At 27.2% G+C, this 13,296-nt stretch overlaps 1 protein-coding gene and 77 non-coding genes across 83 annotated transcripts in view; 52 read left to right on the top strand and 26 right to left on the bottom strand.

The window, feature by feature from the left end:
* The window catches only part of jac-1, a gene marked incomplete at both ends in the record, with an annotated part of 29,013 nt that overhangs the window by 2,757 nt on the left and 12,960 nt on the right, over positions 1 to 13,296 (top strand). For 2 of the 6 annotated variants that reach the window (NM_001047542.3, NM_001307194.3), the window contains 4 exons: positions 5,130 to 5,192; positions 6,601 to 6,754; positions 9,550 to 9,778; positions 11,996 to 12,193. In NM_001047542.3, the coding sequence (NP_001041007.1) occupies positions 5,130 to 5,192; positions 6,601 to 6,754; positions 9,550 to 9,778; positions 11,996 to 12,193 (644 nt within the window). Of the gene's footprint in view, positions 1 to 5,129; positions 5,193 to 6,600; positions 6,755 to 9,549; positions 9,779 to 11,995; positions 12,194 to 13,296 lie in introns of those variants that run through there. The other 4 variants (NM_001268952.3, NM_001307195.3, NM_001047543.4 and 1 more) reach the window with 2 other exon arrangements.
* Positions 196 to 216, top strand: 21ur-1368. The gene has a single exon (NR_065193.1).
* On the top strand, positions 199 to 219 carry 21ur-12378. The gene has a single exon (NR_065192.1).
* Positions 312 to 332, top strand: 21ur-3285. Its single transcript, NR_065191.1, has one exon.
* On the top strand, positions 494 to 514 carry 21ur-13138. The gene has a single exon (NR_065190.1).
* 21ur-150 lies at positions 733 to 753 on the top strand. The gene has a single exon (NR_065189.1).
* Positions 831 to 851, top strand: 21ur-10034. The gene has a single exon (NR_065188.1).
* On the top strand, positions 832 to 852 carry 21ur-2383. The gene has a single exon (NR_065187.1).
* On the top strand, positions 835 to 855 carry 21ur-10491. Its single transcript, NR_065186.1, has one exon.
* On the top strand, positions 1,262 to 1,282 carry 21ur-1036. Its single transcript, NR_065185.1, has one exon.
* Positions 1,459 to 1,591, top strand: Y105C5B.1419. The gene has a single exon (NR_101988.1). It is a non-coding gene; the product is annotated as a small nucleolar RNA Y105C5B.1419 (small nucleolar RNA).
* 21ur-5639 lies at positions 1,560 to 1,580 on the bottom strand. Its single transcript, NR_065184.1, has one exon.
* Positions 1,764 to 1,784, top strand: 21ur-915. The gene has a single exon (NR_065183.1).
* 21ur-14625 lies at positions 1,941 to 1,961 on the bottom strand. Its single transcript, NR_065182.1, has one exon.
* Positions 1,962 to 1,982, top strand: 21ur-781. Its single transcript, NR_065181.1, has one exon.
* 21ur-2207 lies at positions 2,481 to 2,501 on the bottom strand. Its single transcript, NR_065180.1, has one exon.
* Positions 2,484 to 2,504, bottom strand: 21ur-13139. Its single transcript, NR_065179.1, has one exon.
* Positions 2,485 to 2,505, bottom strand: 21ur-14145. The gene has a single exon (NR_065178.1).
* On the bottom strand, positions 2,487 to 2,507 carry 21ur-12629. The gene has a single exon (NR_065177.1).
* On the bottom strand, positions 2,764 to 2,784 carry 21ur-7741. The gene has a single exon (NR_065176.1).
* 21ur-2414 lies at positions 3,312 to 3,332 on the bottom strand. Its single transcript, NR_065175.1, has one exon.
* On the top strand, positions 3,461 to 3,481 carry 21ur-6080. Its single transcript, NR_065174.1, has one exon.
* Positions 3,760 to 3,780, top strand: 21ur-606. The gene has a single exon (NR_065173.1).
* 21ur-4827 lies at positions 3,936 to 3,956 on the top strand. Its single transcript, NR_065172.1, has one exon.
* On the top strand, positions 4,227 to 4,247 carry 21ur-3508. Its single transcript, NR_065171.1, has one exon.
* 21ur-13722 lies at positions 4,228 to 4,248 on the top strand. The gene has a single exon (NR_065170.1).
* On the top strand, positions 4,230 to 4,250 carry 21ur-9152. The gene has a single exon (NR_065169.1).
* On the top strand, positions 4,302 to 4,322 carry 21ur-6984. The gene has a single exon (NR_065168.1).
* Positions 4,329 to 4,349, bottom strand: 21ur-13970. The gene has a single exon (NR_065167.1).
* On the top strand, positions 4,547 to 4,567 carry 21ur-7046. The gene has a single exon (NR_065166.1).
* Positions 4,647 to 4,667, bottom strand: 21ur-11214. Its single transcript, NR_065165.1, has one exon.
* On the bottom strand, positions 4,691 to 4,711 carry 21ur-3564. The gene has a single exon (NR_065164.1).
* Positions 4,911 to 4,931, top strand: 21ur-2632. Its single transcript, NR_065163.1, has one exon.
* On the bottom strand, positions 4,932 to 4,952 carry 21ur-2228. The gene has a single exon (NR_065162.1).
* 21ur-196 lies at positions 5,439 to 5,459 on the bottom strand. The gene has a single exon (NR_065161.1).
* On the bottom strand, positions 5,440 to 5,460 carry 21ur-9129. Its single transcript, NR_065160.1, has one exon.
* Positions 5,574 to 5,594, top strand: 21ur-3070. The gene has a single exon (NR_065159.1).
* 21ur-11347 lies at positions 5,577 to 5,597 on the top strand. Its single transcript, NR_065158.1, has one exon.
* Positions 5,853 to 5,873, top strand: 21ur-11439. The gene has a single exon (NR_065157.1).
* 21ur-2356 lies at positions 5,897 to 5,917 on the top strand. Its single transcript, NR_065156.1, has one exon.
* On the top strand, positions 6,218 to 6,238 carry 21ur-3707. Its single transcript, NR_065155.1, has one exon.
* On the top strand, positions 6,556 to 6,576 carry 21ur-7188. Its single transcript, NR_065154.1, has one exon.
* 21ur-5662 lies at positions 6,778 to 6,798 on the bottom strand. Its single transcript, NR_065153.1, has one exon.
* 21ur-4716 lies at positions 7,138 to 7,158 on the top strand. The gene has a single exon (NR_065152.1).
* 21ur-5473 lies at positions 7,460 to 7,480 on the top strand. Its single transcript, NR_065151.1, has one exon.
* Positions 7,544 to 7,564, top strand: 21ur-4372. Its single transcript, NR_065150.1, has one exon.
* On the top strand, positions 7,676 to 7,696 carry 21ur-5458. The gene has a single exon (NR_065149.1).
* On the top strand, positions 8,014 to 8,034 carry 21ur-3480. The gene has a single exon (NR_065148.1).
* Positions 8,161 to 8,181, bottom strand: 21ur-384. Its single transcript, NR_065147.1, has one exon.
* Positions 8,415 to 8,435, top strand: 21ur-10806. The gene has a single exon (NR_065146.1).
* 21ur-9727 lies at positions 8,659 to 8,679 on the bottom strand. Its single transcript, NR_065145.1, has one exon.
* On the bottom strand, positions 8,660 to 8,680 carry 21ur-892. The gene has a single exon (NR_065144.1).
* 21ur-11973 lies at positions 8,752 to 8,772 on the bottom strand. Its single transcript, NR_065143.1, has one exon.
* Positions 9,027 to 9,047, top strand: 21ur-6588. Its single transcript, NR_065142.1, has one exon.
* 21ur-11391 lies at positions 9,028 to 9,048 on the top strand. The gene has a single exon (NR_065141.1).
* 21ur-10848 lies at positions 9,137 to 9,157 on the top strand. The gene has a single exon (NR_065140.1).
* Positions 9,248 to 9,268, top strand: 21ur-955. The gene has a single exon (NR_065139.1).
* On the top strand, positions 9,507 to 9,527 carry 21ur-4987. Its single transcript, NR_065138.1, has one exon.
* On the top strand, positions 9,876 to 9,896 carry 21ur-2384. The gene has a single exon (NR_065137.1).
* 21ur-8010 lies at positions 10,092 to 10,112 on the top strand. The gene has a single exon (NR_065136.1).
* 21ur-12421 lies at positions 10,093 to 10,113 on the top strand. The gene has a single exon (NR_065135.1).
* Positions 10,220 to 10,240, top strand: 21ur-7645. Its single transcript, NR_065134.1, has one exon.
* Positions 10,487 to 10,507, top strand: 21ur-6854. The gene has a single exon (NR_065133.1).
* Positions 10,590 to 10,610, top strand: 21ur-11517. Its single transcript, NR_065132.1, has one exon.
* 21ur-12424 lies at positions 10,654 to 10,674 on the top strand. Its single transcript, NR_065131.1, has one exon.
* 21ur-4287 lies at positions 10,658 to 10,678 on the bottom strand. The gene has a single exon (NR_065130.1).
* On the top strand, positions 11,007 to 11,027 carry 21ur-8369. The gene has a single exon (NR_065129.1).
* 21ur-15069 lies at positions 11,322 to 11,342 on the top strand. Its single transcript, NR_065128.1, has one exon.
* On the top strand, positions 11,432 to 11,452 carry 21ur-10810. The gene has a single exon (NR_065127.1).
* Positions 11,451 to 11,471, bottom strand: 21ur-9973. The gene has a single exon (NR_065126.1).
* On the bottom strand, positions 11,738 to 11,758 carry 21ur-7932. The gene has a single exon (NR_065125.1).
* On the top strand, positions 11,940 to 11,960 carry 21ur-222. Its single transcript, NR_065124.1, has one exon.
* On the bottom strand, positions 12,243 to 12,263 carry 21ur-13465. The gene has a single exon (NR_065123.1).
* 21ur-6348 lies at positions 12,262 to 12,282 on the top strand. The gene has a single exon (NR_065122.1).
* 21ur-9330 lies at positions 12,667 to 12,687 on the bottom strand. The gene has a single exon (NR_065121.1).
* Positions 12,834 to 12,854, top strand: 21ur-336. Its single transcript, NR_065120.1, has one exon.
* 21ur-1285 lies at positions 12,957 to 12,977 on the bottom strand. Its single transcript, NR_065119.1, has one exon.
* On the bottom strand, positions 13,134 to 13,154 carry 21ur-12979. The gene has a single exon (NR_065118.1).

Below are 13,296 nucleotides of genomic sequence, written 5' to 3'. Positions count from 1 at the left end.
TTTTGTAAACGACGTTCTCTACATAAAATTGATTTTAAATACAGTTTTTTTTGCTAAAATTCAACAGAAAGATGAATTCTAAAAAAAAAAGAAAAAATTGTGTAAAATCCTGTTTTTTTCAGTTTTAACTATGAATATTCGAAAAAAAAACTGTTTCAAGATGTTGTTGAATTTTCTTCAAGTTTTTTAGTTAACTGTTATTTTGTCTAAAATTTCTCTAAATACTATTTTTAGATATTTCACATAACAATTTTTCTTCTTAACATTGTTTCAAATAGATCATATATTTTCGAAAATGTTTCAAATATTAGTGGGAAAAATCATTCCAGCGGACAAAATAAGCTGTTAATCTGAAATTATTTCTCTGTTTTAGGCTGTCAGTGAATTTTTTAAAATTTCAGTTCACTGCTGATTTATTTTAAAAATAACAAAAAACTGCCAAGTACTGTTTCAAACGAAACATATAATTTGTTTTTTTTTTTCAAAAATTTAATGTTCATATACTGGATAACTTGTGACAAATAGATTTGCATTCAATCTGAAATTTTCAAATAATTAATTATCAATTTATTTGAACTTTTTCGAAAACTATTAATAGCTGTTTTTCTTAAATTGAAAAAATTACAGATTGTTACAGAAAGGTGTTTTCAATGAAATTTGACAGTTTTTTTTTGAAAAAAAAAATTGCAGTTTCAAATAAGTATCTAAACGTGAGCATTGAATTTTAGTCAATATAGTACCTTGCTGATGTGAATAAGAAACATAAAACTTGATAAAAACTTATGCAGTTTCTAGAAGTTTATAATTTCTTCTGGGAAATGTGAGCAAAATTGTGTAAGTTCGATGGTTTGAATTTTTATAAAATTTGGTGGCCGATTGTTTTTGTTAATGTAAAATGTCCTAGCTAAAGTGCAACCCAATCGGCATTCGGTAGGTACGACGCAGGCACAGTTGCCTGAACAGTGATACTTTTAAAGCTTTCCCAACTAAAAGTCGCTTCCCAAAATTTTCCCGCTTTATAATATTTATCAGTACGAATTGCTATGATGAAAAAAAATTTTTTTTTTCAAAATTTGAACTGATACGTTATGTATCTAATTTGAACCAAAAAGTTTATAGTTTCATTAAATTAAAAAACGATATAATATTGTTAGAATTTTTGAATTTCCTTATCAAAGTATTGAAACAGTTTAAAATTTGAAAATAAAAAAAAACACTATTTCAAATTGTTAAGATAAACTTCTTAGAATTTTGTGAACATTCATCTGTAGGACAACATTTAATAACTTATGATATGACTTTTTTTAAATTTGGATTTTTTTTTTCTAATGAGCAATTCCCCGAACCATTATACCCCATACCATACATCTCAATTTCCCAACCCACCTGCGTCTTCCAATCTCTAATCCTTTGTTTGCCTACCTATCTCTCTCTCTCACCTCATACCTCTACACACACACACTCGATGTGCACAGTCACAGAAAACATACGCATAAAAAAGCAAAAAAAGAAAAGACGGGAGAAAACCATCCCTTGTTTCCTTTTATGTTGTGCTGTTTTCTCAATCTTTTTCGAGATGATTATTTTTCGAAGATTTCTCGAATTTTGACTTTCCTGAGAAACAGCAACTAATTTTTTCTGTGGTTTCAAATTTTTATCTTTTTTTTGTGTCTTTTTAAACTCCAACCCTCTTGGACTTTTTAATATATTTTTCCACCTTTTCATTGTGTTGATAAATGTAGACACAAAAGTTGTTTTAATGATATATAAATCGAATCCCTTAAAAACTATTTCTACTTTGAAAATTTTACAGTTTTCTCATAAAATTCAGTTAAACAGTATTGTTTTTTCCCTATCAGTTTTATATGTGTTACTAGAAAAATATTTTTAGTTTAGATTTTTCAAAAAAAAATCCTCTTTTTCATAAAGTCTTTAAGTTCAGGATAGCAACTTCGGGTTAATTTCTTGAATCTCCTCTACTCACAATTTGTATCTTCTTGAAACTTTAAAATTTTAATAAATTAGAGTTAGTTGTTTTTTTTTAATGAAAACATGTACTTTTATGACAGTAAAAATGCGCCGAAAATTAGCTAAAACCCACTTTTTCCGAAAAATATTTTCGTACGATTTCTATGAGATTGTATTGAGTATTGAAATTTTTAGTGAGTACCAGGTCTGTAATTTTGTATCAAATTTGTGTCCGCATTGACCGAAAAATCATTCCAATTAACAAAATAACATGTTATAAACTGCGAAAACATGCATTAAAAAAATGATAATCAAATAAAAATTAAGTTCCAACCACTGCGCGACACTGACCGAGAAGTTGTTAAAATTTGACATTTTAGCTAAAAAACAGACTATTTTTTTCTGAAACTTCTGAAACAGGCGGCGATAAATTTTTTTTGAAAAAAATTCAGAATGTCTCATTACGAAATTTGGTTGTTTTGGTAAAAAGCAGAGTCTCAAATTTCGGCACTTCACCTTTCACTGATCCTGTAACAAAAATATTTTTAACACCTCAATTTCTTAAAAAGCCAATGAAACAGTTGAATAATTTCCAAAATTTTCGTGGCCTAACTTTCCTCCAAACCCTACCTCCAAAAGTACTCAGTAATTCCCTATACTTATCACATCACGGCGCGAACACTTGTTCCTTTTTCGCCAAATAAATCTGGTTTTAGTTCCACTTTTGACACCCAATTTAGAGGGGGAAAAGTGCGCCGAATTGTGAATGTTCAAGTGTTTAGAGCAATATGTGTTTTCTATTTTTTAAAACTACAAACGAAAATTCTGAAAAATGAAAAATCTTTAAAAATCAATGAAACAGTAAAAATAATTCATATTTTTTAGGCAGGATTTTTGTAATATTATTTCCCCTCAAGTTTCAAAAAATCCAACAAAAAATCTCGGTTTCACTAATTGAATCATTCCCACATTTCTTTCGTTTTTTTTCTACGATTCTCTTGCTCACGGAGCACACAATTTCACGGAGCTTGACCCTTCCTTTCATCTCTTTTCTATTTTTTCCCCTATTCTCACACAATTTCCCTCAAGTTTTCCGGATGTAAAACACTTGTTCCACATGAGGTTTACACACACATTTTATATCATCATCGTTTAGTAGTGTCCACATCAAATTTTCAGGAGAGAATTTGATGAGCAAATATCAATTTCACCCAGATTTTTGAATTTTTCGTGTTAGCTGGCTATTTTTTTCAAAATTTGATTTTGAAAATTGTTCCATGTATTTTATATATTTTTTCAAAAAAATTCAAACTATTTTCTAGGTTTAACATTGTTTTGTATAAGTTAGGTACCACGGAAAAGAAACAAATTCAAAAATTTTCGAGAAAATTTTATATTTTCCTGAAACAGGATTTGTTTTGCTAATTTCAGTTTCAATAATTTACATTTTCACGTTGTTTTCATTAGTTTTGAAGTTTCCAGATAAATTTACTTCTGAATCAAACTTCTGAATTGTGATAATCGAATTGATAAAAAATCCAAAAAAATAATTTTTTTAGGAAAAAGGTTTGGAAAACTAATAAATCCTGAAACAGGAGAACAAGTTTTGTCTTATTAATTAACTTTTAGTTTTCATATTAACGATTTACAGTTTCTCCAAGCTTATATATTTATATTTTCTCCAGAAAGTTTGTTTTTCTTTCATAATTGTTTCTGGAAATTGAAAAGTTGTAAACTATTTTTTGCTGTTTTACTGTGTTTTCAAAAGTCACTCGAAAAATTTTTATCCACTTAAAATGACTTCTTTTATCCGGAAAAAACTTTTTTTTTTCAGGTTACTTCTGACCTTTTTATTTTCAGCTGATTTCCGTGTCATTTTTCAACGTTTACTCTAACCTTAACGTTGGCCCTAACAAAATTAGTGTTTCATGAAAATGATAAAATGTTCAACAGATAAAATTATGTGCTATAGCGTGTAACAAAAATGGTTTTGAATCAGCAACTTTGGAAATTTGTCAAAACGAGCATCACAATGTTCGTTTTTGGCATTTCCAAAAATTTTGTAAGGCCTTTTTTAGTACTAACTTGAAAATAAAATATAAAAAAACAATCTAAAAGCAATTTTCTCGGAATCTATCAAGATTTGCAATTATTTCCTCCTTTTTATCGATAAAAAACCATCAATGATTTAACATTTTCGAACAAAAAATCTCATGTTTCATGGCGTTTATATAATAATTCAGATTTTTTATTCATAATAGTGACCCATAATCGCCAAAAATTTACTGTTTCAAGTTGTCCATACAATTTTGACAATGAAATTGGAAAATTAGTTTGATTTGATAATTGATAATTCCTGATAATTCCTTCATTACCTCAAATCACAGTTTAATTTAAAAATGTCAGTAAATTTTCCTTTTTGAAGCTGTAGAAAATTATGATAAATATTTCTGCACAAGCAGTACTAAAACCCATATGAAATTGCTTAAATTCAATGTTTTTCAAATTCTTACTAAAATTTCTAAAAATTACAGTTTCAAGTAGTTTGTATAAATTCAAACAATTCAGTCTTAATCAATAGTTAATAATTATTTAATGATTGAGCTTTTCAAAATAATTTGAATTATTCCCTTCATTGACGAAAATTCTTTATTTGAATAATTCGATTTTTTTTTCAAAAATGTGGAAAACTAACCCTACTAGTTCAAAAATTGAATTACATTTAATTTGTAGAAGTGATGAAACAGTGGAATTTGAAATAATTCAATTTTAACAATGTGATGAAACAGTTGTAATTTTTTCTATGAAAAAAATCACAGAATTCTAATTTAAAGTTTTGATTCATCATCTAAAATTTCAGAAATTTTATTAAAAATCCCTCAAAAATTAGAATCTAATGTTTCATAAAGTTAAGAAAATTGTTGATATATCAAAAAATTTAATCAAACTATTTTGCACGATTTTACATTATTTGTAGTTTCACAGTATTTTGAAAATATTTTCCACTACTTTTACGGAGTTAATAAAAGTGTTGATTTTAGTTTCTTTTTTTTGGAACTCTTCCGCATTTTTCATTTAGTTACATATTATTTACCTACTTTATAACTGGAATATTAACCAATTTTTTTGACAAAAATCCACCAAAATTTTTTTTTTTGCAGCACAGTACCCAAAGAAGCAGTACCTCAGGAGTGGCTCGTCGAGAATCAAGTCGTGGATCCAGAGTTAGTGTGTTTTTTTTTCTGTTTTGATTTGAAAAAAGATGAATTTCCGGCGCATTCGATGACCTAAAACCAGATGTTACAAATTTTCAAGGTCCAGCTGCGAGTTGCTAGATGTTGTTATTTCTTGAGAAACTTTTTGTGAAAATGAAATCAAAATCAATTACTTTTTAAGCAGCCGACATCTACCAAGTTTACTGTTTTTAAAATAATCAAAACTAAAAAATAAATCTTCAGTTCGAGAATATTTTTCCAAAGCAGATGTTGGTAATAGAGTCAAATTAAAAGCATTAGATTTGATCACTTTTTGAAACAGTAAATTCCTAAAAAATTTTCAACTGTTTATAAATGTCTACTTTAAAAGCTGTTTAACACGATTTTCAGTATTTTGAAGATACAAGTTCAGAACCATTATACATATTTTTAGATGGAAATTGGCAAAGTTTAACCAAATCAAATTGAAAAACGTGAAAATTTAAAATCTTGAATATATGAAAGAATGAAAAGTATCTAAAATAGGTTTGCATATAATTTTTTTTTAATCCTGCGTAACTGAATTGTTGAAACGAAAGTTCATGAATATTCCTCTAAATAATTGTTAAAAATTATTTTTTTGGAGTTTCATTGAGTGTTCAAAATAAATAGGCAAAATTATTGAAATACTTCTACCACAACAGTACTTATTTTGGTACTTTTTTGAAAAATGTTCTCAGAGTAAGTGTTTCAGTGATGTCAGTTGTTCAAGATAACTAGTTTGAAAATTTTAATTTTGATTGTTTTGAAAAAGCTGGATTTATCATTTTATGCAGTAAATACAATACAGAATTAAAAAATTGAAATTTTCCAAAAGATTTCTTTGAAAACAATGTACACAAATACAGTGTTCACACGGTTTTATCGAATGTTTTATTACTCCTATGTATTAAATTTTTGCACTTAAAAAAAACTACTTCAATTAAATAAAATTATTCAAAAAAAAAATTTTGTTTCAGGAAGTTATTAAATTTTTGAATTTTAAACTTTGACACTCGAGAAAAATCATATCCTTTAATTGCTAAATTTGAGAAAATAAAAGAAAATAGTTTTACTTGATTCAATTTTTTACAAAAAAATAATAGTTGAAAAAACATTTTACCGCAGTTTAAAAAAAAAGAAAAACTTAATTTAGGAACATTTAAAACTCATGTTTCACAATAGTTTCATTATCAAACGAGTTTTATTGGATTTTCATAATTTTTTGCTGATGGAAACAAAAAAATACGAACTTATTTGGAAATTTGCATACAAATGCAGTGCTCAAAACTTATTTTTGAAAAATTCCTGTTTCAAAAAATCCTTTAACTTTTTTAATTACTTTGTTTTGCAGTTATTCGGTTTTCCCAGCATCTCACAAAATTTAAATCTTTCTCAGAATGGCCACGTCATACTTAACCGAATCGCTAGCTGGGCCTACAAGTGCCCGAGGATCGTCATATTCTTACTCATATGAATCACATTACGATAATCCGCCAGAAGAGGAGTACGAACATTTTACGAATGATGACGGGGTACATCAAATGCAGAAGGTGAGCATTTTTGCGGTTTTTAACTTGGATTCTAAGAAAGGATATTGAATGTTAAAGTGAAGCTAACTTAAAAATGGAAAACCTGAAAAAGTAAACGTTCGTCAAAATTTTTGAATTTTTTCAGCTCATTTGTATGTGTTTTTGTAATTTTGTGTTAAAACCATATTTCCTCTAAAGTAATTTAGACAATTTTCTGAATAGTTACTACATGGTTCCCTCAGTTTGCATATCAAAAATTTGATGTAAACACGAAAATATGTAAATGATATTTATGGAGACAGTGAAATCGTAGGTTTAAAAAAAATTCAACTTTTTTTTCAAAAATTCCAAAAATTTACTGTTTCAACATTGTGATATTCATACGGCTTTAATTGGCTTTTCAATCAACAATCACTATATCCACTATGATAATATTTCTGATGCATTTGAAAAGTCAATGCTTTCAATTTTTGATATAAGAACGCCTTACTGAACACAAATGTTAATAAATTTGGAAAAAAATATAGTTGAAGAAAACTTCGAGCAAAAAGCCCCAGCATAGCTTGAATTTAAAAATAGGAAACATCTTGTTTCAATATTATCGAAATTGTATGGCAGAATTTATTACAGTTTGGGAAGTTTCAACTTCTGATTGGAAAAGTTTGCTAAAACAATTTTTCTTGTTTCACTAAATTAATATATTTTTGATCAGAAAAATGATTTCAATGAATGATGAATTTTAATCAAATAATTTCTGAAAGTTACCATTTCACAATTCTTGTAAATTATCTGAAAAACTAAAACAAATAGTACCGTCAGCTTTTTTTGGAAACAAGTGAAAAAATGTGCAAGGTCTCACTCAAAAATAATGAAAAGATATATAGAAAAGTGCATACAATTTCACTACTTTGATAAATTTCTGGTATTCATAAATTAATTCGATGGGCGAATATTTTTTTTAATCATAGATTTTTTCACAATTTTGGCCATTTTTTTAAAAATAAAATCTAACAAACTTTACGTAATATAGAAGTCAAAGTCAAGAGCATATGAAAACATTGCAAAAAATACTAAAATTTGCTGTTTGAAAACACTGAAAAATAATTTAAATCTCAAATTCATATTTAAAGTCCCGGAATTTATTTTTAAAAATGCTTTCCCTTTCTTTAAATTTTTAAAAATTTTTACGGAAAGGTTTATTTTTTTATTCAAATTGTTAATTCATAAAAAAATCTATTTCAAAACGTTTTTTATTTTCTTGGAGTCTTTGGGATATTCAATGCTGCGACATTTTCTTTCACAATTTATGATTCCATTTCTCTGCGTCTCCGTATCATATGAAAACAAAATCGAATCAATTCAAAACATATAAAACAGCCAAAAAAATGATAGTGAAAAGGGAGAAAAGGATTGACCCAATCTCTTTATCACCTTATCATTCTCATTTATCGGTTATCAAAAAAACACAACCAATTTAAAAATGTGATGAAATAGTCAACGATTTTCTTGTTATTTTTCAATTTTTTTGTTATTTTTCAATGAGAGTTTCTGCAAAAAGTGAAAAATTTGTGAAAAAATAACTGTTAGAAGATGCTGCATTAAAGTGTGAATTGAAATATTAATTTAAAAAAATTGCATTTTCATGGAATTTTAAAATACATTTTTTTTTCATTCCATTTATTAATAAGTTTTGGCAGCTTTTATATTTAAAAAAAATCATAATCTGTGTTCCAAACATATAAAGCAAATTTATTTTGGTATATAATTTCTGTAGAGTTCTTGTAAAATATGCCATTTAATTTTCCAAAATTAACAATTTTTTTTCAATAATTTTTCCAAATTTCTTTTTTTTTCTGAATATTTCTAAACTGAAGATTTTCCCAAATTCAACTTTCCCTCCATCACTTTGACTTCAGAATAACTTTTTTCATTGAAAACGTTGGCCCATTAGAAAATTAACAACCCTAGGAATATTTGAAATAATCGTGAAACAGAACATTTTTTGAACTGATTTTTCTCTTGAAAGTCAAAATCCACAAACGTTTTTTTTTAAATGTTCTACTGTTTCAAAAAAGTTTTGAATAAGATGAACAATTTGTTTGGCATTATTAGTTTTTCATATATATCAAGTGCAACCAATGCTTTATTTTTTTTCTAAAAAAGTGCCGAATTCTGCTCAGTAGAACTGAAAAATGTTCAAGAATAAAAAACTGTTTAAGAATAAATTATATACCAAAAAAAAATTCACTGTTCCACATAGTTTTTAAACACAAAGAGAAACCAATTAAATTGGTTTGGTTTGTCATTAATGTAGATTTTCGACTATTATTACCTTAAAAAGTCTCGAAAATCGTTGACTATTTCATCACATTTTTAAAGTGGTTGTGTTTTTAAACTTTTTGCTTTTTATTGCTTCATTTTTGAACTTTTTGAAATTTAAGAAAACATTAAAATTTGGGAAAAAACTACTGTTTCTGGCGCGATTTATGTTTGAAACAATTTTAGTTTTGAAATTAAATGCCACAAACTATTCACTCTAAAATTGTTATTTTAACTAGTTTCACCAAACTTTTATTTGCAAAATCGAAAATATGGCAATTTCACATCGGAACTTTAAATTCGAATGAATTAATTTCAAAAAAAGTTTTGTGTTAAGCACACAAAATAAGCTTGAAAAATAACGAAAACCATTTTTCAAAAAATAAAATGTTTGAAAAAAAGTTCCACAGTTTCAATGAATTGTCAATTTTTGTCGGTTTTTTTCATCTAGTGATCGTTCTGAAAATTCAGGTTACAATTTCCCCCTTTAATTCCAGGTGACCCGTGTTACAAAAGTGACGACAACCCGTTCTGTCCGTCAAGTTCCCGTCCAATCTCCATATTCAAATATCGATTTCGACTCGTCTGGCCTTCCAACTCCATCACCGGTCATCGATCGAGATCCGAGCCTAGAAATGATGGCTAGAATGGGCGGAGCTTCGGACCATGATTCTGAAGATCGATCGGCTCCGCCACCGGCTCCGGCGAGCCGGTTTTTACATGAAGGTGAGAATTATGTTTTGGATTGGTTTTTTTTTTCATTATTTTTTTCAACTCTTGTTTCAAAAAGTTATGATAAATTCTGAAACAATCGCGTCTCAGATGAGTAGATTACATTTCTTATAAAAATTTGAACAAAGTAAATTGAAAATGTTCTAAGTATTTAAATTACAATGCAAAAAATGTTTAAAAAAACAATTTTTCTTCTAAGATCGCTTTGGAATTCCAAAAACAATATGTGTTGCTTATAGTTAGCAACAATTTAAAAAATTTACGATTTTTGATAGATGTTAAAAGACTTTGAAAGTATTTTAAATAGTTATGTGGTTATTTGAATCAAAACAGTTATAATCACAAAAATGTAAAACGGTAAAACTAAAAACATTTAAAGTTTTTTCCCCGTTTCAAATGCTTGATAAAAAAATTATAGTTCTAGTTTTTTTTTAATTAATGAACTTTTTAATCGGCACAAAAAACCTTATTTGAATTAGACAAACAAAAATCAATTCTCCCAAATTTGGTAATTCAGCCATCTATCACTTTCTTAACGAAAGTTTGTCAATTGTTGAGTATTTAAATTTAAATTTCAAAAAATGTGCACGTTTTTTGTGTCTGCTATTTTAAAAAAATCATAGAATTGTGAAGAAACTTCTAACCAATTATTTTCGCTGTTTCAAGACGTTTTGAAAAATAACTCCAAGAATTTGAAATTGCTCGTTTAAGTCTACTTTGTGATTCATCAGAAATTTACAGTAGATTTGAAATGTTTATACTCTTTCATACGCATTATTTTTTTACAAAAATTTAGAATAAATAATTAAAGCTTTAATTAAACAGTGTTTCATTAGTTTTTGAATATGCCGGTTCACTGATTATCACAATATGCCTTATCACAATATTTTTTTATCACAATATTTTTTTTTCGAACGTTTAATGAAGATCATGAAACAACAGATTTAAATTTTTCAAAAATTTTTATTATCAAAATTAAAATCACCTGAAATACTTTATAGCACCATTAAATAATTCAAAAATATTTATATGAAAAAATAAACTTTAATTCGTGACACCTTTAACTCGATTTTTTCGTTTCTAAAAACCTTTTTTTATTGTTAATGCACTTTCTCAAAAGTTTTATAAAAAAGGTTCAGAAACAATGTTTTTGATACACAAGTTTCAAAAAATATACTGTTTCAATTGGATTTGAAATATTTTTAACGCCATTGTAAACAATTGTTGAATCTTTATTTATTAATACTTCCCAGTTACTTTTCCAGAACGTTGATTGCTTTGCGCTTTTTGATGACGTTGAGAATTGAAGTCATAAAAAGAAGGGGATGAGTTCAACTCTCTACCACGGGAAAATTTTTTTGCGAATTTTTTCATCCCAAAAAAAAAGGAAAAAAGGTTATATCCTAACTGCTACAATCTCGGAAAGTAGTTTAAAATTTTGATAAATTTTTTCAAGTAATGATAATTTTTGGCATATAAAATTATGTTAGACTGGTTCTCGAAAAAGTTAAAAACTACTAAGTATTCAACATTCCATTCCAATATCATATAAGGAGTGTTTGAAACAACAAAATTTTGGTTTCAATAATTTTCAAAATTTGTATGTTTCTCATTGTTTTTGAATAGCAGTAACTTTGTTTGAGCTATTAAATTTATCACTATTTTTAATTATATTTCCAGTTTGGCTACGAAACTACTAATAAAATTCAGTTTTTTTTCTTTTTTGAAACAGTAAAAATGTTTGTGTCACTTTATTGTTTCAATTTGTTTTTTTTTGAAGAGTTTTGCACATCGTTTTCATGTATTTCTTTTAGAATTATCAGTTGAAGCTTGAAAGATTATTATAACTTTTTTTTAAATGAGATACATTACTTTCGAAAATTTCAAAATTTATAATTGAAAAAAAGTATTATTTAAAGAAAGATGTAGAGTGTAGAGTGTATAGATTTTTAAAAAATTAATCCCAACTTGGTACCAGACTGGTAAATCTCACAAGCTTAATAACAGAAAACTGAAACAGTATTTTATTTTTTAACAAATTTCTGAAAGTTAAAATATTCACCTATTTTTCCTAATATACCATTAAAAAATAAAATTTATTTCAGTAACTGTTTCCAGGTGTTGACAAAATTTTCAAAATATAGATAATTTCCAATCATCTTATCGTGTACAATCCAAATGTTTCACATAAAAACAAGTATATATTTCCAGACAGCGGAATCCCTTCAGCTCCAGGAGTCCCCGATGTAGTCGACGCAGGAATCGGCGAGGTTACTGTAGTATGGAGTGCTCCATTACAAAGCAATGGAGGAGAAGTTCGGGGTTATCAAATTGAGATGAGAGAGTTTCCAGATGGAGAATGGGAAAGCATGGGAGTTGATCATTTGCTTAAGGACACCACGTGCAGAGGTGAGGAATCTGGAAAATTTTTACTTTTTCAAATTGGTCATTCAAGATGCTTTGTAAAATGAAGACAATAGTGAATCGAAAACAAATTTTACAAAAGAATATTTTTTTGAAACAGTAAGCTGTAAAAAGTGTTCTAAAACAACTTGGGAATTCATTTTTTTTTTTGAACAAAAATTGGGTTCCTGCCGTTATTAACTGTTTTTATTATAAAAAACCGCAATTTAATTGACACCGCCACATATTTTTGCATTTGTTTACTAAAAAAATAGTAAATTCAAGAAACCAACTTGTGGGTCAGAATGAGAATACTAAAAAAACTAATTATTTTTTGAAACAGTAAGCTTTAAAAAATGTTCTAAAACAACTTGGGGATTCATTTTTTTTTGAAAAAAAAACGTTCTGTGGTTTTTTTGGCGGTATTAAATGTTTTTATTATTAAAAAAACACAATTTTTGAAAACTATATATATATATATATATATATTAATCAAGATAACACATACAAATGGCGAACAAACATTTACTATTATTCTGGAACAGTGAATTGTTTTTTCGATTTTTTTTCAAAAATATTTTCGTAGGATTAAAAAATCCACATGTTCTTAACTTTTATAAAAGCTTTGCAAATTATTAAATTCTAATAAACGGTTCAAGTCTGTTTCAAAATCAAATAGTGATACATATAAAATTAAATAACGAATGTAGAACAATTCGAAGAACAAACAATAAATCGGAGACTCTTGGTTTTTTTTTTGAAATTGTCTTTATCTTATATGACCGATTTATTAAAATTGATTAAACACCTCAAATACATGAACAACTTGAAACAGTCGAAACCTATTCTTTCAATTTTTTTTTACTGTTTCATATCATTCTCCTATGGTTGCTACTATTTTCATTTCTCATCTGTTTTATGTTTTGATTCGTCACATATCTATTTTCCAATCAGTAGGAACGAGGAAACAAAAAACTGAGTCACTTTTTCTGTACATTTTTCATTTCTGAAACTGTTGGAATTTTTTATTTTGCTGTTTCATCAACTCGATATTATTTTAGTCTTAGATCCTCTGTCCATCTAACTCTTCAAAGAAAACAACTAAATTG

Source organism: Caenorhabditis elegans, chromosome IV, assembly GCF_000002985.6.
Source record: "Caenorhabditis elegans chromosome IV".
Classification (NCBI taxonomy): domain Eukaryota; kingdom Metazoa; phylum Nematoda; class Chromadorea; order Rhabditida; family Rhabditidae; genus Caenorhabditis; species Caenorhabditis elegans.
This window is presented reverse-complemented; position numbering and strand designations above follow the sequence as displayed.